At 43.2% G+C, this 25,295-nt stretch overlaps 1 protein-coding gene across 3 annotated transcripts in view; it reads right to left on the bottom strand.

Annotated features, from left to right (window-relative positions):
* Positions 1-25,295, bottom strand: part of Ryk (receptor-like tyrosine kinase) — a 73,388-nt gene that overhangs the window by 12,791 nt on the left and 35,302 nt on the right. For 2 of the 3 annotated variants that reach the window (NM_001042607.1, NM_001284258.1), the window contains 6 exons: positions 23,736-23,789; positions 19,634-19,778; positions 13,763-13,863; positions 9,389-9,514; positions 6,961-7,047; positions 4,232-4,301 (listed from right to left, as the gene is read on the bottom strand). In NM_001042607.1, the coding sequence (NP_001036072.1) occupies positions 4,232-4,301; positions 6,961-7,047; positions 9,389-9,514; positions 13,763-13,863; positions 19,634-19,778; positions 23,736-23,789 (583 nt within the window). Of the gene's footprint in view, positions 1-4,231; positions 4,302-6,960; positions 7,048-9,388; positions 9,524-13,762; positions 13,864-19,633; positions 19,779-23,735; positions 23,790-25,295 lie in introns of all 3 variants that reach the window. The other variant, NM_013649.3, reaches the window with a different exon arrangement.

Raw genomic sequence — 25,295 nt, 5'->3', positions numbered from 1 at the left:
GAGGCACTGGACGGACACATCAAAGACTTTAGCGTTACAGCTGAAGAGTGGTTAGGAACCTATGGACAAAGATCAAGTATAAAGAGAAGGAAATTTAGGTGTCATCAGATTCTACGCCCCTGTGCTTTCCCCTGGGCTGCTGGACATTTCCTTCCCAGGATAAAGGAGAATGCAGGAAGGACTGCAGAGCCCCTCCTTTCCAGAAGCACACACACAGACACACACACAGACACACACACAGACACACACACTCACTCCAATTCGAGCTTCACCTAGAGGATCAATCAGGGCTAACCCTGCTTCAGGATAAGCAGGTGAGCTGGCCACTTCCTTAACCCTAAAGGATTATCTCTGTCCCTTCACCCATGACTGAAATTGCTTAGCAGAATTAATGGCATTTGTCCAGACACAACAAATAAGATAAATAAAACCAAAATGTTTACTCTTGTGGTTAAGTAGTTAAGAACACTGGCTGCTCTTGCAGAGGGACCAGGTTTGATTCCCAGAACTCATATGGTGCCTCACAATTGACTCTAAGTACAGTCTCAGGGGACCCAATGCCTCGTCTGCCCCCTCAGGCCCCGCATAATGTGGTGCACAGACATACACACATACATGCAAAACACCCATATACACAAAAACCAAACCTGGAAAAACTCTGGAAATAGTAAAAAGCTTTATGAAAATGTTTCCAAGAATAAATGACTGTTCTTCACTGCCCATTTTACAAAGGAAAGGAGGACAAACAGAAAGGTCTGAGATATCGAAGAATGGACAGATGGAGGTAAAGGAGAGGTGAGAAGGCGGAGGCGAGGTGGGGCTGCAGGGCTTCGGGGCTGGGCCTAACTGCCTCCCATGCTGAGCATGCTTACAACCCTAAAGCTACCTGTCATTATGCATTAACAAGGGCCAGCCATCACTGGGCATTCTGGGCCAATGGGGACTTCAAACCACAAAAACAAAACAAAACAAAACAAAAAAACCAAAACACCACAAAAAAACACAAAAAAACAAAAAACGGCTTAGGGGTTTTCAGACATGAAGTAATGAAAGCAGTTTATTTTTAATTTATGCAAGCATTTCAATATGAGAAAACTTACAAGTTCCAGTAGAAAAACCAAAGCTAACAAAAAAATTAGAATGTCAAGATGCTTTCAAACGTGTCAGGGATTCTTAACCTGTATCACAGAATGTAAAAACACAAAGCAAACCTTCTGACTCACAGACTACAACCAATGAAAAGGTGACACCTGAAAACAGGTGACATTTCTTGCTGAGTGCACTGAGCCTGCACAATAAACTCTATGGTACTGATCTTAAGATTACTCTTGAGCTAGAGAGAAGGCTCAGCGGTTAAGAGCACTGACTGCTCTTCCAGAGGTCCTGAGTTCAAGTCCCAGCAACCACATGGTGGCTCACAACCATCTGTAATGAGATCTGATGCCCTCTTCTGGAGTGTCTGAAGACACCTACAGTGTACTCATACACATGAAATAAATAAATAAATCTTTTTTAAAAAAACCAAAAAACCAGATGACCTTTTTTATTATTATTATTATTCTACACCAACCTGAATCCTAAGTACAAACGGGCAGTTAGTGAATGAAATTGAAGCAAGCAATCGCACAGCCTTGAGTATTCCATTAACTGCGTGTGGTCAGATGGAGGACTACAGGGAATAGAGCATACCAGCAGCTTTACTGCCACAACTAGGGATCTTAACGTCACTTCACAGCCGAGATGACATGAACTCTGACCAACTTGCTTCGCCTCTCCTTCTGTGGGGTGTCTGAGACTGCTAGCCCATCATGGAGGGATGCTGTGAAGCAGTGCAGATTAAAGCTGCATGAGAGAACGTAAGTGCCTGCCTGGAAGGTTGCTCAGCCAAGGGATGCGCAGGGCTAGGGTAGATCTAAAGCTCCTACTTGGGAAAAGTCTGTGGCTTTGTCTGCATTAACTCCTGCCACGTGCTTCTGTCCTGCCGGTTACAGCTTCACAGGGTCAGGGAACTGGCCGGGAGCATAAGTGATCAGCCAGAAGGTGCTTCCTCTAGAGTCTGCGTCAGCATCAAGCACTCACTCACAACACTGTTAAAAAGGGTCTAAAAGCTCCAGACGTGTTTCTGGCTTTTAGCAAATATAACTTAGTTTCTTTCTTCCCTCCCTCTCTTTTTCTTTCTTCCTTTCCTTCCTTCCTTTCTTAAAGCAAATATAGCCGGGGGGGGGGGGTGCTGTCTATTTCCCAACAAGTGAGGACTTCTACTCTTGGGGCTGAATCTGGCCAATTGAAGGCAACATTCTTGAGTTATATTACTCAACTCTTCCAAGGAATACCCTCACTGTTTCTCAATATTGCGTTCAACTTTTTCTTCAAAAGCCTCGTTTTTCAATGGAGTTTTAGAAAATGAATATTTACTTTTATATTATCAGAATCTACATTAAATAATGAACCTAATGCAAACCTCCGTCTTGGGATCTGAGACTAAAAGAGCTTATTAACAACGCGCTTTCTCTTCCCCCTGCTTCTGAGACTTAGAGACTTTAATGTCACCTTCATCTCAGCTGATCAGAAGCCAAGAATTATGCTGTGTTTAATCTCAGTCCAAACAGTTGTCTTCTCCTCTTGGCTTATTTTCTTTACACCACCACAATGCCAAATATCTGTCTCGTTTTCATTACCACTGAACTCATTTTCATGTGGCTGTCATCTTTTTAGGCCATCAAAACCCAAAGTAAAAACAAAATGCAAAGAAGGAATTTCTGTGTATTCATACTTTTATCAGAGCTCAGTAACAGCCCAAGTCCAAATGGAAGCCAATGGTGCCCTCTGCACACATCACAAGGCCTTCCCAGAAGCCCACAGAGCCTTCTAACACACAGAGTCAGGGTTCACTTTTCAGATATGTGAAACTCTCAGTAGTCATACAAACTAAGCAGAGTCTACACAATACTTGTGTGTGGTGTATATACATGTAGGAATATATAAGTATGTACAGTCTAAGCATGTGCATAGAAGTCACAGGTCAACATCATGTGCCTTCCTTAACTGTTATCCACTTTGGTCTCTGTCTGGCCTGGAACACAATGGTTCAGCTAGGCTGCCCAATGAGCTCCAGGTATTTACTTGTCTGTACCCCTCCAACTCTGGGTCGGAGACATGACCACCTCCTAGACCTCTCTATATGATGCTTCAAACAAACCAACAAACATACCCCGACTGCCAGCTCAGCTTGGTGGAAAGTGCCTTTAATACCAGCACGCGGGTGGCAGAGACAGTGGAGTCTAAATAGTGAGTTCCAGAAGAGCCCGGGCTATATAGAAACTATGTCAACAAACATGCAAAAACTTTGCCTTGATACTGATGCTGCTGTCCCCAATCATTCCTGGTCTAGAAGAAGTTGTTAAAAGTTCTTCCAATAGGTACATTTTGTGAAATCATACTATGATTTTAAGAGCATACATAAGAGATAAATTAAATAAAACGTGGTACAGTCATTCAGTAAACCACTAAGTGGCCTATTAAAATGGGGACAGGGATTTACAGTTACCAACATGAAAACCTAGAAACAGGTTTTTTTTTTATTGTTACATAAAGAAATTAATTTTATTAAAGGTAAAAAACATTGTCCTTTTTAAAAGTACACTGGAAACACACTAAATTTATTATAAAATATCTCTACAGACAAATACATAGATGGCTATTTCTAGATACAAGATCTCAGGTAGTTACACACACACACACACACACACACACACACACACACGGGCATGCATACACATACACACATACACACACACACACACTGGCATGCATACACACTCAACAGTACATGGCAGACCATTAACCTCATTGTATCTAAGGATGGATGGTTAATTATTTTTGGCCTTGGTGTTCCATAGATATAAATTTTTGTAGCAATTTTCTTTAATGTATGCATCACCCTGTCATATTTGTTAAAGGGAGACAGGTACATGATACGTAGACTCTTTTAGAAAGCTTAGTTGTGCACATTTATTATTTACATAGCTTACATCCTGTTCTCTACCATCTTCGTCCTTTGCTGTTTACAAATTGCTTTCAATGAGCACGCATTTACCTTTATACTCAGAAGGAAAACAAATAAAGAATTTCCAAAAGAATTCAGTTCTGAACAAGACATAACATTCTTAAAAAGTGAGTAAGTGTGCGGAGTCGCACTGTGCTCGGTGCTGAAGCGCAGCCTCGCTCTCACCTGTGGTGCAGACCTCGAAGCTTGCAGCTCTCGGTGAGCATCATCGTCACCTGAACTTCAGATGCTTGGTCTATGTATTAAAAACAAAGACAAAAACAAAAACCACTGCCGTGATTAATACTGTACGTGTTACACTAACATTTCGTTACCTAGGGTCAATTTTCATTGTAACTTACAAGCAGCCTCCAGCCCAGGGCAGCCGACAGACCCTGGCTGGAGACGGCAGCTTTCACAGAAACTCCGGAGCAGATGACAGAATCTGGTAAGGTTCCATAAGGCACATTACGGTTTAAAAACAAAGTTACTTGAAAAATCAAAACTACCTGGGGACCATGTTGTCCCCTGACGGTGAGAAGAACCATGTCACACCCTTTCTGTGGGCTCCGGGGATGAGAGAACTTAGATTTCACACTTTGCTGCACTGTTACAAAGTCTTAGTATGTAGCCTAAGGTGGCCTCCAACTTCCGATCCTCCTGCCTCCGCCTCCTAAGCACGGTGTATTGTGCCTGGCTCCATTTTATTTCTAGTATCTAAATTCATGGGTTTTGATCCAGGTGACATTTCTGACTTCAGTCTTTGGAAACTGACACTGGATATCTATTAGATCTCTGAACAAAATTATTAAACTTAAAAAAAAAAAGGCTTCAATTTTCCCCATAAAAATTTGCATTCTCTAAAACAAAACCCCAAACCCCCAAACCCTATTCTTTGTTGAGCTACTATCTGTGCAGCACGCATTAAGATGAAATAGAGCTCACCAGCCTGTGAGGGATGTTTGTCAGCAGGACACAGCATCAACAGAGAATCAATACTCTAAAAGATAAACGTGGAGCACCTCAGCCATGTGGCCTATGCAAACGAGCACCACTGCATGTCCCCAGCCCACATAAGCCATGGCTGAGTGCTAAGGACTCACTGTGTTTGTTCCTGTTTCCCTCCCGTCAGGGAGAACACAGTAGTTACTGGGGTTGGGGAGCGGAGGGGGGGGGCGCGGTGGCCACAGCTCCAGCACAGAGCGAAGGCTTATCACAGAGCTGCAGGATCTGTGCTGCGCTTTCTTATCACTCTTATTTCCTTTCCACACTAACTCAGGATTGAATTCAGGACTCACTATGATGCATGGAGTATTTATAAATCCAAAAGTACTGCCATTAAAATAAAGTATTTCCTTAAGAAAAATAAGAAAACAAAAAGCAGTTCCTTTACAATACTTGTGGCTCAAACCTTATAATTATAAAGAGTAAAATGTAAAAAGAGTCATGTAAATTATCCTTCAAAATTAGTCAGAAAGCCCACTATCGTCTAACAAAATATTAAATGTTTTGGGAGCTAAGGGGAGGAAACAAACACAAAACAAAGCAGCGAGTTGAACCGTTTGAATGCGGAGGGGTTTAAGGATTTGTAGAAGTTCTAAACGGGCAACTTTGTTAAACTACAGGCAGTAAATTCTAGATGTTTTAGTTATGACTAGTAAAACCTGAAGTTTTAGAAATAATATACATAAGCCCTCCGTCCTTCCCACCTACTCCCTTACGTACATTTAGAAACAGTTACTGTAAATCTCAAAAAAACTTTACATCTTCTACTCAAAAATAATTTCCTCTCAATCTCTGCCAAGTGCTTAGTTTCTTTCTCAGAAAGGAGCACTCCTTAGATCGGAAAGAAGGACTAGTCTGTAAGGCGCTTGCCTTCCTAGCAAATCTGATGGTCATGAAAAAGAGCGGGGCACGCTGGCACGTGCTTACAGCCCGAGCTGTGGAGGCAGATCCAGGTGGATCTCTGGAGCTCGCTGACCAGTCTGCCTAGCCTAACTGGAAAGCCCTAGGTCCCAGAGAGAAAGAGAGAGAGATGTCTCAAAGATCAAGGAGGATTTGGGGAGAGATGGCTCAGTGGTTAGAAGTACTGGCTGCTTTTCCAGAGAACTTGGGTTCAAATCCCAGCACCTACCCATTGGTGTCTGACAACTGTCTGTTCCAGGGGATCTAACACCCTCCCAGGGGCCCAGAGCACCCAGGTGGTACAAATACACACATGCAGGCAAAACATTCATATACATAAACTAAACTAAAATAAAATAAAGATAATTTAAAAAGAAAGCAAAAAGGCGGATAACACTTGATTAGAGAATCCTAAGGCTGACTCCTGGGATCTCTGCATGTATGCACACATGTACATGAACACCTGCTTACCTAACACACGGGTAAGGGTAAAGGGTGGCAGTCAGGGTAAGGGTTGAAGAAACAGGCATGTCTTAGGGCACTACACAGCGTGTAAGAGATCAAGTGGGGGAGAGAACAAAAGGTAAACAATGTAAAAAAATATCTATATGAGGCACTGTGGATCTGAGCACAGCTCATTATCTTCTTTATAAATATGTTGAAAACTAATGACAATGTTTTCTTACATATGATTAAGGATGGTATAAGGGAGTTTCAACAGGAAAAAAAACCTCAAAGTTAGACACAGATAGGTTAAGCGCATGCAATTATGCAATTTAACTACTGTTGGATTCATTTCTAATAAATGTTTAGTAAGTTAGAAAACTAATTTCTATACCTGGTGAGAAAAACCTAATTTGCAAAAATTAGCCTGTGAGTCACACTAGTACAGAGTCATTCCAAAGGTCTGGCACACACTGAGACAGGGGACAGAGTTTTGCTAGTTTGAGTGATTGACAAAAAAACACAAACAAAAAACTCTTATGAAAACAGCATGTAAAAATCCCTACCTTTAACTGTTTTTACAAATGTTTGCTTCTCTTTATTTGGATCTTTTTCATCTACTAAAATCCCATGGAAAATACGCCCAAAAGTACCTAAAAGGAAAAATAACAGTTAATGAGGCCATACAATAATCTTCACAGTATCACAAAGCTTTCTAGTAACCGCGACTAAGCTGACAGGTGTGGCTGCTGTTCATTCTCCCTCCAGAATAAACCGGACTAAAGCTGTTAAGAGCAATTCAAGCCCACAAAGCAGGTTGCTTGAGAAATCCTATAGCTAGACTAAATATCTGAGACTATTTTCCTTAATTTCTCTAAATAAACACAGTCGGTCAGGCGTGCTGTCGCAGTTACAGGTGCCAGCCAGAGCATCTGAGTCTCTGGTAGTTGCCTCAAAGCAACGACGGAGGGAGAGAACGGCCGCTCTTTCTGCGATGCAGACTTCAATGATGAAAGAGTGAGGAACGCTAACCCTGGCTCAGAGAGGCCTCGGCGCCTCTACCCCTCAGTCTCAGGTGAGGTGACCCAACTCTCAGGTCACTGAGGGCCAAGTGTGCTCCTAAGGAGCTCTCACAGCAAAGAAATTATGACATTCCCGAGGGGCACAGCAGTGTAAAACAGAAATGCAAAAATCCTTACAGATTTATTATTAATTTCCTGATTGCTAAAAATACTTTTTAAATGAGATGATCCTCAAAAAAAAAGATTGCTGACATGCTATTCTTTCGCACAGACCATTTTTTTTTTCATAATTTAAAAGAAATGCCTGAAAGAGTTTAGCTTTACTGTGGACACTACACACACCTTGGCTTTAATATCTCACTGTGTGTGCTAAAGGTACCAGTGCTCATGTGGAAGGTCCCACTGAGTCACAGAGTCTGAGTGACATCGGTGCTGCAGGCAGAAGGGTTTGGAGAATCTTTGCCTGGAGCTGTCCAAACACCTCCGAGTCTCTGTACTGTCAAAGGAGTGCCTCCCTTCCACCCCTGCCCAGCAGGACAGACCTGGTCCTTCTTTCCACCCCTGCCCAGCAGGACAGACCTGGTCCTTCCTTCCACCCCTGCCCAGCAGGACAGACCTGGTCCTTCCTTCTATCCCTGCCCAGCAGGACAGACCTGGTCCTTCCGTCCACCCTGCTGTGTCTCCTTTTCCCTAAACCTAGTCCCCTTTAGATATTCCAAACACAAACTTTAAATGCAAAAGTAACTGGGCAAACCCCACACTACAGCACATGTGTACACAGATTACCTTGCCACCGGTCAGGGTGCATAACAGTTTATCACCTTGTAACCCCATCTGGATCTCTAGCTATCTCTTTTTAATTTCATCCAATCTAACAGATGAAAAGTGGCGTGTAACCACTGTTTGATTTGTACTTAGTCAGATCTCCAGTGAACCTCACCACTTTTCAAAATATTAGCCAGTCATGTTTTCTTTTCTGAAAGCTAAAGTTCTTAAAAAACAAAACAATAACAACAAAAAACAAGCAAACAAACAAAAAACCATTATGGCTCCAAAAAGTATCAAGGAAAACATGGCTCCAAATTTCCTCAAAGTATGAGCATCCTGTTTGGAAACACAGGAAATTGGAAGCATAACCACTAACTCTGTAGGAAATGCTGTCTGGCCTGGTTTCTCTCCTCAGACTGCAGATGATCTATCTAGTTATTTGAGTTAGGAAGCAGACAACCGTAGGAGCAGTGTTCCTACTCTGAAGAACAGACAGAAATAAGAGTCTGCGTCAACTGAGCGCCACTCTCTCAGAAGGCATCTTAGGTCCTCACTTAGCTGAGACTAGCTTCCAGGAGGCCCAGCAAACAGAACAGTTGTGCGGACCAAACACATTCCAGAACAAATTGCAGCGAGGAAACAAGCATCTGCCATCTAACCGCGTGTGATGCAGTATTTCACTGTTAATTTCTGTCCTCCGATCTCACCATCTCCTTAATGGAGACCTAAAACTCAAAGCCGAGATCAAGGGCCTGCAAGACGGGGTGAAAAGAGCCCTGGACATGTCAAATACAAACTCTGAGAAGTCTTCCGAATGCACCATTTCATGTCGCCTCTCAGCTAGTCTCAGAGTGATGAAGACTAGCATGGTGTGAACTCTACAGAAATTCTGAGATACTGTGTGGTTTCTCTAAGGTCACTCAGGCTACAAACGCTGAGCCTAACCCCAATGCCCATCCACACACCTGATCATCCACAAGCCATGAAAGAATAAACTAATTTAAGTATTGTAAATACAGGTGCTGGGTACTGATCACTTGAAATAAGGATACAATACATTTATAGGTCACAAATACTTGTCTGTTTTATCACACTTCAAAATCAAGATGTTCATCAAAGCTGCTACGACACTGTATAAAGTCTAAAGAAATAGAAAATGAAGACAATTTTTTAACAGAACTGAAACTGTAGCGAGCACGAGTACCTTCTTGGAGGACATCTTTCAGTGTGATCCTTTCTCTGGATATTGCGATATCCTTCACCTTGGCTTTGGCTTCCAGAAGAGTGACACTTCGCAAGTCGTTCTTCTCTATCCGCAAGGTAGGATAACCTGAGGAGCCAACAAAGCCAGACCAAGCAATATAAATACCCTACTGCAGCACTGGGCTCACCTAGGCACTCCAGCCTGTGGACTTAAGTCATAGCAAAGAATAATGAAGCAAATGAATAATGAAGCAACTATACACACAGATCAGAGAAGCTGCTGCTGAAGGGCACATAAGATGTTAAGGGAAGGGGTTGGAGATGTGGCTCGGCAGTTAAGAGCACTGTCTACTCTTCAAATCCCACATGGCAGCTTACAGCTGTCTCTAACTCCAGATCCAGGGACCTGACACCCTCACAACAGACATATAGTCAGGCAAAACATCAGTATGAATAAAATAAAAATAATTTTTTTTAAAAAATTAAGGAAAAACAGTCCCATCTATGACACCACTACTTCCAAATGTTAAAACAAGAAGCACTAAAAATATTATTGTCATTTGGAATGCCTTTGGGACAAATGACACAAGGTTTGAATTACAGACTCTAATCCCTCTCTAGTTTTCCCTCCCAAATGATTTTTCAATAAATCACGTGACAAACGATCTTTTCAAATACGGAGAAGTTTGAAAAGCATCACTTCTGATAAACTACATCTTCACTTTGACCACTCTCGTTAGCACTCCCGAAGCCCAGTATTTAAGTTTGTTTTCTGCCCCCACCCCTTTTTTTCTTTTTGAGACAAGTCTCACTAGGCAGCCCATGCTGGCTCAGAACCCATGATCTACCTCAGTTTCCCAAATACTGGGGTTATAGGTATGATCCACTACACCCCATCCCTTTTGTTGCTATTCCTATTTTGTTTTGTTTGAGGTAGGGTCTCACTATGTATCCCTGGTTGGCCTGGAACTCACTATGTAGAGCTGGCTGGCCTCAGATTCACAGAGAGCTATTTGCCTCTGTTTCCTGAGCGCTAGGATTAAAAGTGTGTACCACCATGCCTGGCCTTCCTTTTTTAGTCATAAAACAACTGTATTTATATTGAGTTTTTAGGACAATTTGTTGGGGGTGGGGCGGAGAGAAAGCTCAGTATTTAAGAGCACTTGATATTCTTAGAGAGACCCAGGTGGGATTCCCCGTACCCACGACAGCTTACAACTGCTGTAAAGGCTGGTCCCAGGGGACCCAACGCCCTCTTCTGACCTCTGCAGAGACTTCATGCACATGGTCACATGCACACGCAGGCAACGCACTCATACATGTAAAAGTTAAAGGTTTCCAGTGTTTTTAGCGTCTATTGATATATGAACTACGTGTTTCTCTGTGATAATGTCCACAGTGAAAAACAAAAAATAGGTAAATTTCACCTTAAGAACAAATTTTTAATATGTAAATTATTTTCATTGGTATATAGTCTCTTTCATAAGGTCATATCCATCAGTAAGGACAGCCCTAATGTCAGCATTAAAAGCGACATTAAAGGTTTGCATTTTCTGAGCAGAAATGACCTTCCTACCTACCACGGCATTTTCACGAAGGGTTTGTCATCTTTCTTTCTTGAGAGTGACCAAAGGTGCTGCTCTGATTTCTCTGAGGTTTTTTGTTGGCCCTTGTTTCCTGCCACAATCAATGATGCAGAACTGCCCTCCTTGCTCCTGGCATGTCCTTCACCTTCTTCCTCTGTCTCTGTGTTACAGGACAGCTCCAAGCTCTAGCCTTGATTAAATCCAGGCTAATTATCTGGGGTTGGAACTTCATATCCTCAGGTATAAAATACCTGGGTGTTGCACTTTTTGTAGTGCTAAGTTTATCTATCAGTGGATCAGGGAAGGATTTGACTGGCCAATGGTGAAGCCTCCATTTCCTTTGTGCTTAGGGCTTTCATCAATGATGGTCTTTCCTAGACTAAGTATTTTATTAAATGTCCTTGTCTAATTGTACCATTCCTTTCATAGTCATTAGCTGGGAGCCTTCTGTAAGGAAATGCTTGTTCTAAGCAACTGGTGCTACCTCATTACCCTGCAATATAATTCATTCAGCCAGCTGTCAGATACTAAGGTATTGATGGAGCCCCAGTTAATAATTATGTTGAGCAATTATAAGCATTATACATTTATGGATTATTACACATATTTTATTCCAAATCACTGCAGTCATTATTCTCTTGTATACTCAGTGGCTCCATCCTTGGTAAGTGGGATATGTTGCTCAATCATATGTCTTAGATTTGCCTTGTTCATTTCCTGACCCAGACCTGGAATCTGCTTTTTCTCCTAACACGTTTGACTCTTTTTGTTGGAAACAGTTTAGAAAAACCACCGCAGGGCACTGAGAGTGTGGTGGTTTGGGTATGAACGGCCTCCATAGGCTCATAATTAAACAGTCTCCAGGCACTGTTTGTAAAAATTAGAAGGATTAGGAGGTATGGCCTTGTTAGAGGAGTGTGTCACTGGGAGGTATGGGGTTGGCTTTAAGGCTTCAAAAGCCCATGCCAGGTCTAGGCATTCTCTCTCTCTCTCTCTCTCTCTCTCTCTCTCTCTCTCTCCCTCTCCCTCTCCCTCTCCCTCTCCCTCTCTCTCTCTCTCTCTCTCTCTCTGGCTCAGGTCTTGCCTTGGAAAGGCTACTAATTATAGGACATCAATAGTCTTCCTTACACTGACATTCTCTTGGTAATAACATTAGATCAAGGCTATCTTCCTCCCCGTGTTGGTCATTTATTGCTACAAAGAGGCACCATCACCAAGGCAACTGTTATAAAAGAAAACATTTAATTGGGGTCTTGCTTACAGTTTCAGAAGGTTAGTCTATTCTCATCATCATCTCATAACTGATTCCCCACTATATCTAAAGTATAGTCCAATAACACTACATTATTACATGCATATTTTATATCACACTGTATATAACTTGTCAGTTAAATATTTTTAAAAGATTTATTTTAGTTGGGCAGTAATAATGCACAACTTTAATCCTGGCATTTAGAAGGTAGAGGAAGACAGATCTCTGAGTTTGAGGCTAGCCTGGTCTACAGAGCGAGTTCCAGGACAGCCAGGACTACACAGAGAAACCTTATCTCAAGAAAACCAAAAGAAAGAATGAAAAAAAAAAAAAGAAAAAAGAAAAAAACTTTCCCCAAAATTCCTAACCCTGAAGTGTATAAAAATAAAAATGGGCTGGTAATGGTGGCCCATATAAGGCCAACCTAATCTACATGCTAGAGTTCCAAGCCAGCCTAAGCTAAAAAACAAAATTCTGCTAATAAGAAGAAAATTAGGGCTAAAGACATGGCTCTGTGGCTAAGAGCACTCAATGCTCCTCCAAATGACCCAAGTTCAATTCCAACTGACTAGAACTCGAGCTCAAGGGGGACCCCACACCTCTGGCATCTGTGGACACTAGAACTCATGTATATAAAGACACACAGACACACAGGTTGATTTTCTTTTTAAAGAGAGAAATTAAAAGCTAGGGATGTCACTCAGTGGTAAAGTACTTGTAACATGTGTGAGGGCCCTTTGGTTTGATTCCAGCATGGCACACGAAGGAAGGAAGGAAGGAAGGAAGGAAGGAAGGAAGGGAGGGAGGGAGGGAGGGAGGGAGGGAGGGAGAAGGAAAGGAAAGGAAAGGAAAGGAAAGGAAAGGAAAGGAAAGGAAAGGAAAGGAAAGGAAAGGAAAGGAAATTCCAAACACCCCCACAAAAAAGTTGGGCTGTGGTGTGACACACTTCTAATTCTAGTACTCAGGAGGCAGAGGCAGAAGGATCTCTGAGTTTGAGGCCAGCCTAGTCTACAAAGCAAGTTCTAGGACAGCCAGGGCTACACAGAGAACCCCTGTTTTGAAAAATCATAGACAGACAGGCAGACCATATCAATGGTAATGAGATTTGAATTAGGATTAGAAGACAGCAGCATGGACTGGTGGACAGCTCCTTACACAGTACAGCGGGCATGCTGGAGACCCTGGCTTCTATCTCCAACATCAGATGAGTAAAACCAATGCCAAGTCTCTATGTACCCCATGAGAGTATTAGTTTATTCCATATAAGTAACCTGAAAACCTTCAGTCTGGATTTGTATAAAATTGATTTATTAGCTCTTTTAATAAAATTAACTATGGAAATCTCCCCAAAGCAAAACTAGCTCTAGCAACTATTTTTACTTTAAATACCCCAACTTTTTTTTAACTCAGTGCTCTAAAAAAACAAAATCGAAGATCAAACCAACTTTTACACAAGTTACACACTGGTACATTAATCCCACAAATACTCTAACCACAGACAGAGCACATACAGCTTTAGGATTCAATTGACTCTTACTGGTGATAGGCGTTGCATTGTTGGGTGTGTCAGCTCTCAGATACTGGGTCGTCTGGGTAGACGGCTGAGACAGCCCCTGGGAACTACTGCTGGCGCTGATGCTGCAAAGAATTTGAAGACAGAAATACTTGATAAGTGAGCCTCAGTGAGAGATGTCTTTCCCATACATATAAGGTACATAAGTTGGTCGAGATAACAATGCAATAAAGGCACGCATCTCTATCAGCGTTCCAAACTGGATTCCTGAGGGACGTGACGACGGAGGGCATGCCATCAGAGCAAAATTATTCAGGAGTGCGGGTAGACGTGCTCAGAGAGCAATTCTGAACCTCACACAGGGTGTGTCAGGAACTATGTCTCGGCTTTCTAGAAAAAACCCCACGCTGTTCAGTTGAACTGGCTTTCAGAAAAGGAGAAAAACAAGTTCATTTCAGCAATGGCCCAAATCAAATGGTCTTGAGTTGAAGCAGCCACAGATTAAATCAAGAGTGCCATGCTCAACGGGGGCAGGGGTGTCCTCACAGTCTCACTGTTTAATCATATATGTTGTCCCTCTTCACCCCTCCCATGCCACTTTTAGAATTCATGGTTCTCAGAAATCTCTAGAACTTGAAACATCACATCACCCCATACTTTCCAAGTAAGAGGAGCCCCTGAAGGTGGTGGGCGCAAATCTTGTCACTCACGTGTTGTAATTCCTATAAACCAACACTTCCCAAGCATATTCTTCCATCTTCTCAATGGGTAGAAACCTTGTCCCAGGTCACTCTGGGGAACATTTCAATCTCACTGGCCTATTCCTTTTAATTTTGTAGCCGAGGAGATGTTAAAGCAGAGATTCAGCACAGAGAGTAAAACCAGAGAGCCAGACAGAACTCCTGTCACCACAGAGGTGGTGGAGCCCACTATTACATATGAAGAACCTTGTGACTGACTGATATTTGTACCTTATCATCGTAGTTTCAAACCCCAGTGATTACAATGGAACTGGTGACCACCTGCTATATAATCTGGATACTTACACATGGATTTGTATTTTGCCAATTTCAAGAGCCCAAACACACATGTGAAAAACGTACAGACATAAGGCATCTAAGTAGTGAGTTCTGGAGGCTATGTAGCCTTTTATCGCTAACACACTTTAGAATGACCTACTGTCATGGCTGAAGTACTGAGATAGAGGTGTCCTCCAATAAACATTCAGAGAGCCTGTGTGCACATGAGCCACTCTGCACAGTACAATCTCCACGTGAAATGCCTGTTCATTTAATGTGCCCTCAACATGCCTTCTTTCCCTGGAGACGCTCACATTTCAGATTGTTATTTCTTCCTGGGAACTTACAGTCAACTTTGCTGAGGGGACTTTCAATTCATAGAATGTAACAAAGATTTGTCAGGCTACTGTGTGGTTGGAGTTCTGGAAGTTACTAAATGGTGATTTATGTGAGTTTACATATGTAGTTGGTCATAAGCAAATGCTGAGCATAAACCTGTAAATCACAATTGCCCACATCACCAGCTGTGTGGCTTAGGCAAAGTATTCAATCCTTCTGGAGCCTCGAACTCTGTGGGGATAGAAGGAAGCATAAAGCTACTCCCAACAAGACGGCTAAAAGGGTCTTACACGGAAGATGTCTAAGTACATCACTGAGGTCACTGCTTGGCCCTCAGGCATGCATTTATAAACGACCACTCTTTTATCATGAGGAATACTGCGCATCATGTCTCCAACCTTAGAACGGTGACCTACAGGTACATGTTTTTGCAGAGTACTTGGCAAAGATGTGACTAAAAGTCCTATTTGTTAGAAGTGTAGTCTTCAGCAGAGAGGAGGGAAGGGCTGCATCACAGAAGGGGACAGATAAGAGCTCCTCCGCAGAAGAGGACTGAGGAGACCTGCCTCACAGGAGGTGAGGCTCAAATGTATGATATCTGTGAAAACTCAGATATTCCCTGCGAGCAACAATGTGTCCGGGTGAGTAAACTTTGACAACTGAACAGTAGGTGGTGCTCTTGCGTCAGCTAAAAATGACTGAGAGCAGTCAAGCTTGATGGCTAGTTATGTCAGAGTTTCATTTCCTTAACAGAAATGAACAAGTGAAAGAAGAGCGAAGCAACAGTGGAGCAAGAAACTTTCTTTGGAGCCAAACGTACGATTATAAGAGAAGCAAGGACAGCCCGACACCATCACAGGAGGTAGGAAACAGATTAAAATGTATATTTACTAACATTTAGTAGCATATGACTAGTCTAAATAAATTTGATTTTTCATAAGCAAGAAAGCACCTAGATTTAGGATAAGCTAAGAATTTAAACAAAGATCTTCAAAATAATAAATCTTACTGTCTATTTTCAGTGAGTCATCTATTTATATATTTATTCAATAAATATTTATCAAGTGTCTGTGTGTGACAGGAGGTGCTCTGCTGCTGAGGAGGCAGCACTGAACACCACAGACCTTCCCACCCTCTTTCCAGTTGGGACTTCTTGCTGAACGTCTCATCTGGGCAGACCACAAGCTCCATGGGGACAGCTAAGTGCCTGCTCACTCCACCTCCCCAACACTTACACCGGTGCCCAGCACAGGAAGCAAACTGGGACCCCTGTGAGAGCCCAAAGCACAGTGGGTTAGCTACTCAGTGAAAGCAGCCACGCCCATGGACTGGGAAGACGGGGGCCAGGCAGAATGCTTGCTGCCGACTCCAGCTGCTGATACGTGATGCGGAGGGAACGGTTGAGCGCAGTAACCGACTTTTTCATTCTTCATGCACGCCTTCAATCCCATCACTCAGAAGCCAGAGGCAGGAGGATCTCTGTGTTCAAGGCTAGCCTGGTCTACAGAGCAAATTACAGATACAGAGAAACCCTGTCAGAAGAAGAAGATAGAAGATGAGGAGGAGGAGGAAGAGGAGGAGGAGAAGGAAGAGGAGGAGGAGGAGGAGAAGGAGGAGGAGAAGGAAGAGGAAACTTTAAGACTCTGTATATTACTATGTATGCCAGTTTGTTACGACAGCAAGGGTAAAAACAAATATAGAAAAGAAAAAACAAAAAGCCCCCACTCCCACCCTAATGCTGAGGGTAGTGAGGTGCTAGGAAGCAGTAAGTAGAAGAGAAAAAGAAAATACTACCAAATAACACATGCAAGCACCCCATACTCGAGGAATGGATTTTCCATTCCCTGAGGGGGAGACCACAGAGAGAGCAGCTACAGACCGAGCTCTGCAGGAGACCACGCAGCCCCTTCAGGGCAGACTCTGCTGTAATGGACTACAGATCAATGTGCTGCATTGGGAGAGAGGGAAAGCCTCGCGCGCGAACTCCATGTGTCCCTGCTGAGAGCACGTCTCAGACAGCTACACCCTCTGCCTCCAGAGAAACCTCATATGTAACAGAACACTGGCTCTTCCCAAGAGTTCACAGCACCACTAAGCCTCCCGAGGAACAGAGCTTGTCAGGCAGCAAGCATCTGATGTAACTACAATACAGAAATGGCAGAATGGAGCCCTCCTGCTTTGTACTGGTGTATTGCCACAATCCCACAAGTCTGTCTTTACGTCTGTCTCTGAGTCTTAATTACACAACCATGTAGTGTAGAGAGGAGCAGCAGGTGTCTCCAGTGCTGGCCACCACCATTAGCTTGCCTGGTGTGTTGTAAGCAAGCCAGGAATAATGGGAACGCCAGATTATCCACTGTATCGTTCTGGGGATGACGTCGGCATGGCGGCACTTACTGCATGTAGCTACGGCTGAGATCTGCTACCCACCCCTCTAGCGTCCTTTCTTCACAGCCCACAATCTCTGCTTTACACGTGAGAAGGCTGAGAGGCTGGTAAATAGAACAGCTGGATATCAGATACAGATGGCCTGGCCCCAGAGGCTAGCTCCTAACTACTAGGCTGTGCCCTGAAAACAAGCAATCACATAATTGCTTTTATTCAGACAGTATCTAGAAACCTAGAGAGTTTGCTTGTGAGTGCTGAATACTTAGCAGGAAGACACGTATGCTTCATGGAATCTATGAGTTACAGCACAATGTCGGCCTGTGTGAACCCATGGCCTGAACACACACACCAGCAGTCAAGGAAAACTCAACTCGATGAGTATCAGACCTGTGGAGCTGAGTATAACAGTATGTGCTGTTAGGGGGTGGAGCAGGAGAATCAAAAGTTCAAGACCAGCCTGGGCTACATGAGACCCTGCCTCCAAAAACAAAAAGCACAAAGTATGACTTCTGACTATTCTACTCTTCAGTAACTCTCATCATTTATATCATCTGTCGAAATTGTTTACAAGATGTCTAGTCTTTTCTCCCCTCAACGGCTTCCAAATGCCAGTTCTTCCTCTGTAAAATCAAAGAACTCCATGATCCCGGTGTACACCAAACACTCTGAAACATAGCATCCACTACCCTAGTGAGCTGGCTGCCAACCTGACACAGCCTAGAGTCTCATGAAGGAGTCTCAGTTGAGGAACTGCCCAGATCAGATGGGCCCGTGACTATGTAAGCGAGATGTTTTGGTTAATGACAGATGTGAGAGGGTCCAGCCGACCGTGAGCTTCACCCCTAGGCAGGTGGGCCTTCAGTGCCTAAGGAAGCAAGGCAGTGGCAGCCATGCCCTATGGTTCAGCCTTCCAGTTCCTACCTTGACATCCCCTAGACTATGACCTGACAGTGTGAACTGAGATGAACCCATCCCTCCTCCACAATGGTTTTGGCCAGTGTTTTATCACGGCAACAGAAAGCAGGTTAGAGTGCCTGTATGCACTCCGCCATGTTCACTCCTCTCTTCTTTTGACTCAAGGAAGGGAAGGAGCACAGTGGAGACTAAGTCATGAGTATTGGATCCAAAGTACTTAAAGAGTGCTGGATCCAACCAGCCCCCAGATCTTTTACAAAGGGAATGCTGATATCATGGCTCTACTGTACAGTGTTAGGAGAGTTTGGGGAGAGAAGGGTCTCTCCTCCCTGCCTGGAAAAAGCTTCTATTTTAGTTGTGGGAAAGACGGTGATGGATCTGGAGTACAAATAATGGGTCTGGATTAGCAAGAAGTCCCATGGCCCCAGTATGAACAAAAGCTCTCAAAGGGCAGCATCAGGGATATGGAATCACCTGACAAGTTGCAACTAGGGATCAAGACAGGTAGAAAGGGTTCAAAGTTCAAAGTCAAAAACAATGCTGAGAATGCCTTTTGTCGCTAAGGATTGTGGGTTATGAGCACGTATCTCCCATTCCATCTTTACCCTTCACTATAGTCTGGCTATAATGTGTGTGACTCACCCAGGTTAAGCCAGGACCTTCTGCATTCCCACACTACATTATACATACCACAATCATCAATTCTATACTATAATTATGGGTTAACATCAAAGAACCTTGATACCATGAAGAGTATCATTAATCTTTATAGTCCCAACACTTAGTGTAATTATCTACCCGGTGTCTCTACTCTGCTACACATTAGGATCATCCAAGAAACTTTAAAGTACAGCAGATACTCAAGTGGGAAGGCAGGAGGGAGGGAGGAGGGAGGGAGGAAGGGAGGGATGGAAGGAGGGACGGGGAGGGGCTGGAGGACGTAGAAGGAAGTAGTTTAAAAAAGGCAGTCGGACCTGGAGGCGAATCAGGATAACAAACATGAAAAACATTTCTGACCTTTATTTCTCCCCCAGGTTATAACTCCACAAACTTTAAAAGATGAAGATAAAAACATAAAGGCAGTAATAACCGAGACATCTGAGTTCCTCTTTGGCTTGAGCTTCATCACTCTCCCTCCTCCCCTGCACAATGTGCATGGATGGAGGGGGGGGGGCTTGGGGGAGGGGCACTCATGCACATGCAAGTAACATGCTCCCCAAAACATGAACGGTACCTGTCATCCAGTTCAATCCTTTTCATGCTATGAAGGTGCAAAACGGCTAATATTATTGCTACAAGAAATATCACTGCACAGCAAACCCCTACACTGATGTAAAACACACGCGTGGAAGTCGTTGGCGCTGCATGGACAGGGTCATCTGAAACAGAAATGAGAGGCACGTGAGGTTTTTACAGAGCTGATGGGGTGCTCTGTGGCCTAACACGGGGAGTGCCCTGCTCCTCACGGGAAGGCCTGCACTGCATCACACCCGTCCTTTGATAAAACCAGATACCCGCAGTGCGGTACTCACACCAATTTTGGTGGTTTTGTTACAGTTTTAAGACTTTAAAATTTCTGGTTAATATGAACCACAGTCAGACCCTCACAAACAGTAGATACAAAACACCCCAGTATACAAGACACGCATGTCCTTCAGTAAATGTTCTATAGCATAGTTGCAGAAACAGATGGAATGCACTGCCCTGCACAGTAGCCACTTGCTACCTTAACTATGTGGTATGAAAAACAACCAGAATAACTTCACTGTATTCTACTTTATATTGTGTTAATATATTTATAGCCTCAAAGCTACACACAGCTAATAGTCACCCTGCTGGGCAGACTGCACAGTTCTCTTGATCAATATAATTTTGCTTCTTTGATTTTTTAAAAGGGTTCTATTGATTAAATATGATTATACCCAGCTACATTATTTTAAGAAACACCACAGGAATAGAAAAATTAACTGAATGCTTAAGTGAGCATACTACACACACACACATACACACACACACACACACACACACACAGACAGAGGCGGGAAGGGATTGTGTGTGTGTATGGGAAACCCAGTAGGAACTATAGGGGGAGTGGATAAGATGAAAATACATTGTATACATATGTGATTTGTTTTTTAACAGTAAAGGAGAACCCAGGCTTCTCTCAGGCTGGATACAGCGGCACAAGCTCGGGAGCCTAACACTGGGAAGAAGGCTGAGCAGACGGATCCTAAGCTGCCAACAACCAAACAATTAAACGTGGAGTAAAAGAACAAAAAGTGAATAAAAATCTAAAAGGTTAATGCAAGTGGGACAGCTAGATTTGGGTCAAGTGAAAACAAGACTCCCAGGAGTATCTGCTGAAACGTCTCAGGAGGGGTAGAAAAGCCCCAAGCCTGCGTGGATGGACACTGCAGCCCAAGCAGTGGCCGGAGCAGACAGGTCCGCTGGGCAGGCCGTCCGCCCGCACTCTGCCCAGCCCCTCAGCTTCCAGCGGGTGTAGCTCTGCTCCTACTCCTCTCTGACACTCCCCTGTCAGAACACAGCTGCCCTTCCTTTAGCTGCTGCCGCTCTCCTTCAGAGGCAGTGACAAGTCCCTCCTCGGGGTGCCTACCATGCTGTCCTATCTCCCCCGGAACACTCTTAAGTCCGTAAAGGCTGGGGCTGTTTCTCAGTTCAATCCTCTGCCTCAGTCACACCACCTAGTATACTGCAGACTCAGTAAATGCTGGATAGGAGTGATAAAAGTTGGAAGAGAAAGAGCAAGGAAGAGAGAGACAGAGGCCAAGAGCATCCTACTGTTGTTCTTAGGGAGAAATACCTTGTGAGCATTTAAATTAGAGAGAGAGAGAGAGAGAGAGAGAGAGAGAGAGAGAGAGAGAGAGAAGAGAAGAGAAGAGAACAGGGGAGGGGAGGGGAGGGGAGGGGAGGGGAGGGGAGGGGAGGGGAGGGGAGGGGAGGGGAGGGGAGGGGAGAAAAAGTTTAAGGTCAGCCTGGTCTACAAAGTGAGTTCCAGGACATCCAGGGCTACACAGAGAAAAACAAAAACAGAAACAATCAAACAAACAAACAAACAAAAGCCTACATTAGGACAGATGCTCGGTGCTCTGAGGTGCTCTGAGGTGCTAAAACAATAAATAAGAAGCACACAGGACACCCGTGAATTGCTCTTACCAAAAGAAGTGGTCCTAAGTCTAATCAAGTATAAAATTTAACTACCAGTTATAAGAAAGAGTTAAAGGCAATTAAATAATACAAGAAGAATGTTTACTTTGGCAAATTCTATGGGAAAAAAAGACAATATGATCAATTAATAAAGAAGTGGTGTATAGCCTAATCAGCCATCAGTGGAAAGAGAGGCCCCTTGGTCTTGCAAACTTTATATGCCTCAGTACAGGGGAACACCAGGGCCAAGAAGTGGAAATGGGTGGGTAGGGGAATGGGGGGAGGGGTCTGGGGGACTTTTGGGATAGCATTTGAAATGTAAATGAAGAAAATACCTAATTAAAAAAAATAAATTAAAAAAATGCAAGAAAGAAAGAAAGAAACAAAGAAACAAAGAAAGAAGGAAGGAAGGAAGGAAGGAAGGAAGGAAGGAAGGAAGGAAGGAAGTGGTGTGGGGCTGGAGAGATGGCTCAACAGTTAAAGCACTGACTGATCTTCCAGATGTCCTGAGTTCAATTCCCAGCAACCACATGATGGCTCACAACCATCTGTAATAAGATCTGATGCCCTCTTCTGGTGTGTCTGAAGACAGCTACAATGTACTCACATAAATAAAATAAATAAAATAAAAAATAAAAAAAAATTAAGAAGAGGAAGAGGAGGAAGAAGAGGAGGAAGAGATGGTGGTGGTGGTGTGTGTGTGTGTCATGGACAAAACACACTATGTATTGGCTCCATTTAGATCCTGATTTTGAAGAAGGAAACTATTGAAAGATGGTTTGGCACAATTATGTAAATTTGAACACAGATTAGATAGAAGAGATGATATATGTGATAAATCAACATGTGGGTGTGTTGGGTAACTAGGGGCTTTTTAGGTGACCTACAGTGACATACTTAGGGGTCAAATGATGTGATGTTTAGACTGTGCTTTAAGACACTAATCCCCTATCCATCAAATTTGGAGTTAGCAATGCACAGAAGAACACATGCAATAGTTACTGAGGACATAAATGTCCACCAGCGCATACTCTGAACTTCAGTATACTTGCAACTTTCTCCTGAAAATATTATCTATTTCTATAAAGATCATTTGGTGCTAATGCTACCATAATGTGTTCATAAGAGAAAAAAGAAGCTTGTTAATGGTGTATAATATAATCAATACCAAGAGTAAACAAATAAATAAATCTAACTGACCTAACAAAATTTTTTTCTCCATGTATTTAAATAATCTATGCCTGGACTGGGAGTGTGGCTCAGTTAGTAGGTGTTTGCCTAGCATGTGTGAGGCCCTGAGTTCAATTCCCACCACTCCTGAGGTAGAGAAAGAGGAATCAGAAACTCAAGGTTACCCTCAACAACATACAGATCTCCAGACCAGCCTGAACCAGAGTGTTCATCTGTCTGTCTGTCTGTCTGTCTGTCTTCCCCCCCCCCCTGTGTGTGTGTGTGTGTGTGTGTGTGTGTGTGTGTGCGCAGATGTTTATGTGTGTGCATATGTGTGTACATGTGTATGCACAGACCAGGGGCTGACATTCTGTATCTTCCTCTATCACTTCCTACCTTGCTTGTTGAGTCAGAATCTCTCACTGAACCTGGAATGCATTAGCTAACTAGACTGACAGGTCAGGAGGCTTTGGAGATCTGCCTGCCTCTGCCCTTCTCCCACCTTCCCATCCCCCACAGTGCAACATTACAGGAGTATACGCAGCACCTGCCTTTTACACGGGTGCTAGGAATCGGAACAAGTCTTCATGCTTACATAGCAAGCACTTTACCAACTAAGTCATCTCGCTATATCAAAATAAAATATAGAATAAATGACATAAATTTTCATTTTCACCTAGATGAAATTAGTTAAGAGCTGGGCCCAGGCTACAAGTCAGATTCTTAAACACTCTGCTAATGGAGGTCTCACACATAACTTTTTAATATCCTTTCCTTTATTGGTCCTGCCTGAGAAAAACCACAATATAAATTCTTGCTTCTAAAAGGTATTTGTTAGCGTGCTATAAAGTATGTTTAAGTTTGAATTCTCAAACAGCTTCATTTGGTCTACATATCACTCTGCAAACCAGACAGCACACTGGTGCTGGCACCCGGCTTCAGGCCTCACGCAGTCATGCTCACACTCGCAGGGTGGAGAACGCGAACGCAGTGACACTTACAAATAGTTCTGCTAGTGTTTTTGTCCAAGGCTGAAGTTTTTACTTCTTCAAGTTCTGGATTAAAAGAGAAATAAAAAGTACTTTAGAAGTTTTTTTCTGTAACAATCCTTACATACTAACATACCTCCTGAACACTGCGTGAGCTAAGTCACAGCTGTCTGCAGTAAGATCATGAGAACGGCTGTCCTGCCATCAGTGCAATCACTAGTCAAAGGACAGTCTCTGCCAGTCACTTACAGATTCCCAATGAGATGGGCTTCTGTGGTAAAGAGTGTAGGGAAACCCACAAACTTATACTGTCATCATGGAAACCGCGCCACCAGCTGAGGGGAAAGGCTCTGGAGTTCTAGGAAACTTCCTGACCTGTAATTCTCACCCATAAGATACAGAACCCCCTCCCAGAAGTAACAGCTATTCCACACAGCTCGGGGATGCTTACTAGTTCAGTTAAGTGCCATAGGCTAGGAAACCAGATAAATACAACAAAATCACATGTTAAAAGTAAGAGTCAGAAACAAAAACTACACAATCCAAGTGGACAAAATAGGACCACCAAATTAAGATGGTGATATGCATTAAATCTAAAATGGGACAGTTTTCACAAGTCAGGCATTGTGGTGCACACCTTAGTCTCAGCTACCCAGAGGCTGAGGCAGGAGAAACACAAGTTCAAGGCTTGACTAGGTTACATAGTGAGTTCAAAACCAGCTTGGATAAGTTAGCAAAACCCTGTCTCAAAATAAAAATTCTAAAATATGAGTTTTGGATATAGCACAATGGTAAAGCATTCTATTCTCCTAGCACACCTTAGGTCCAACCCTAGTATTAATCCTCCATCCATCTATCTTCTATCTTCTATCCATCCATCCATCCATCCATCCATCCATTCTCTATCCTTTCTTCCTTCCATTCATATATACATAATCTTCTATCCTTCCTTCTATCCATTCATCCATCTTCTATCCATCCATCCATCCATTCTCTATCCATCCATCTATACATACATCCTTCTATGCATCTATCCACTCTCCATCCATTCTCTATCCTTCCATCTATCTATCCATCCACCTATCCATCCACCTGTTCTATATCCATCCATCCATCCTCCATCCATCCCCACTGAGTAGTTATACAAACCTAGGAGGCCTCCCACTCTCGAGGACCAGTGTCCTCATGCCAATCACAAAAAGATTAGGTTGGAGTAAAGCCTCTACAGTCCCTACAGGCTTTAAACTTACATTGAAGTAGGTATATAATTCACAGTACTAAAGCTAAGGGTGTTAATTTTTTTTTAATTTTAAAAATGTCTCTTTTCAATGCAATATAGCTTCTTTATTGGCCTGTATCTCTGGCCTGTATCTTGGCATCTGCCACTGTAACTCACTTGCTAGTTTCAACTGGGAAACTGTAAATAGTTTCACAAAGCAGTGGAGAGCACAGGCTGCAGCACTTTGTCTGACCTTGGTCAGGCCACTCAGACTTTTTGAAACATAACACCTAAAGCTGGGTTTAGCGCGTGTAAAGTGTACAGATCACGGGAAACATCCACTGAGTTTACAG

The sequence above is a fragment of the Mus musculus genome, chromosome 9 (genome assembly GCF_000001635.26).
Source record: "Mus musculus strain C57BL/6J chromosome 9, GRCm38.p6 C57BL/6J".
NCBI lineage: Eukaryota > Metazoa > Chordata > Mammalia > Rodentia > Muridae > Mus > Mus musculus.
Note: the sequence above shows the minus strand (reverse complement) of the source record. Positions and strands in the feature narration are given on the sequence as shown.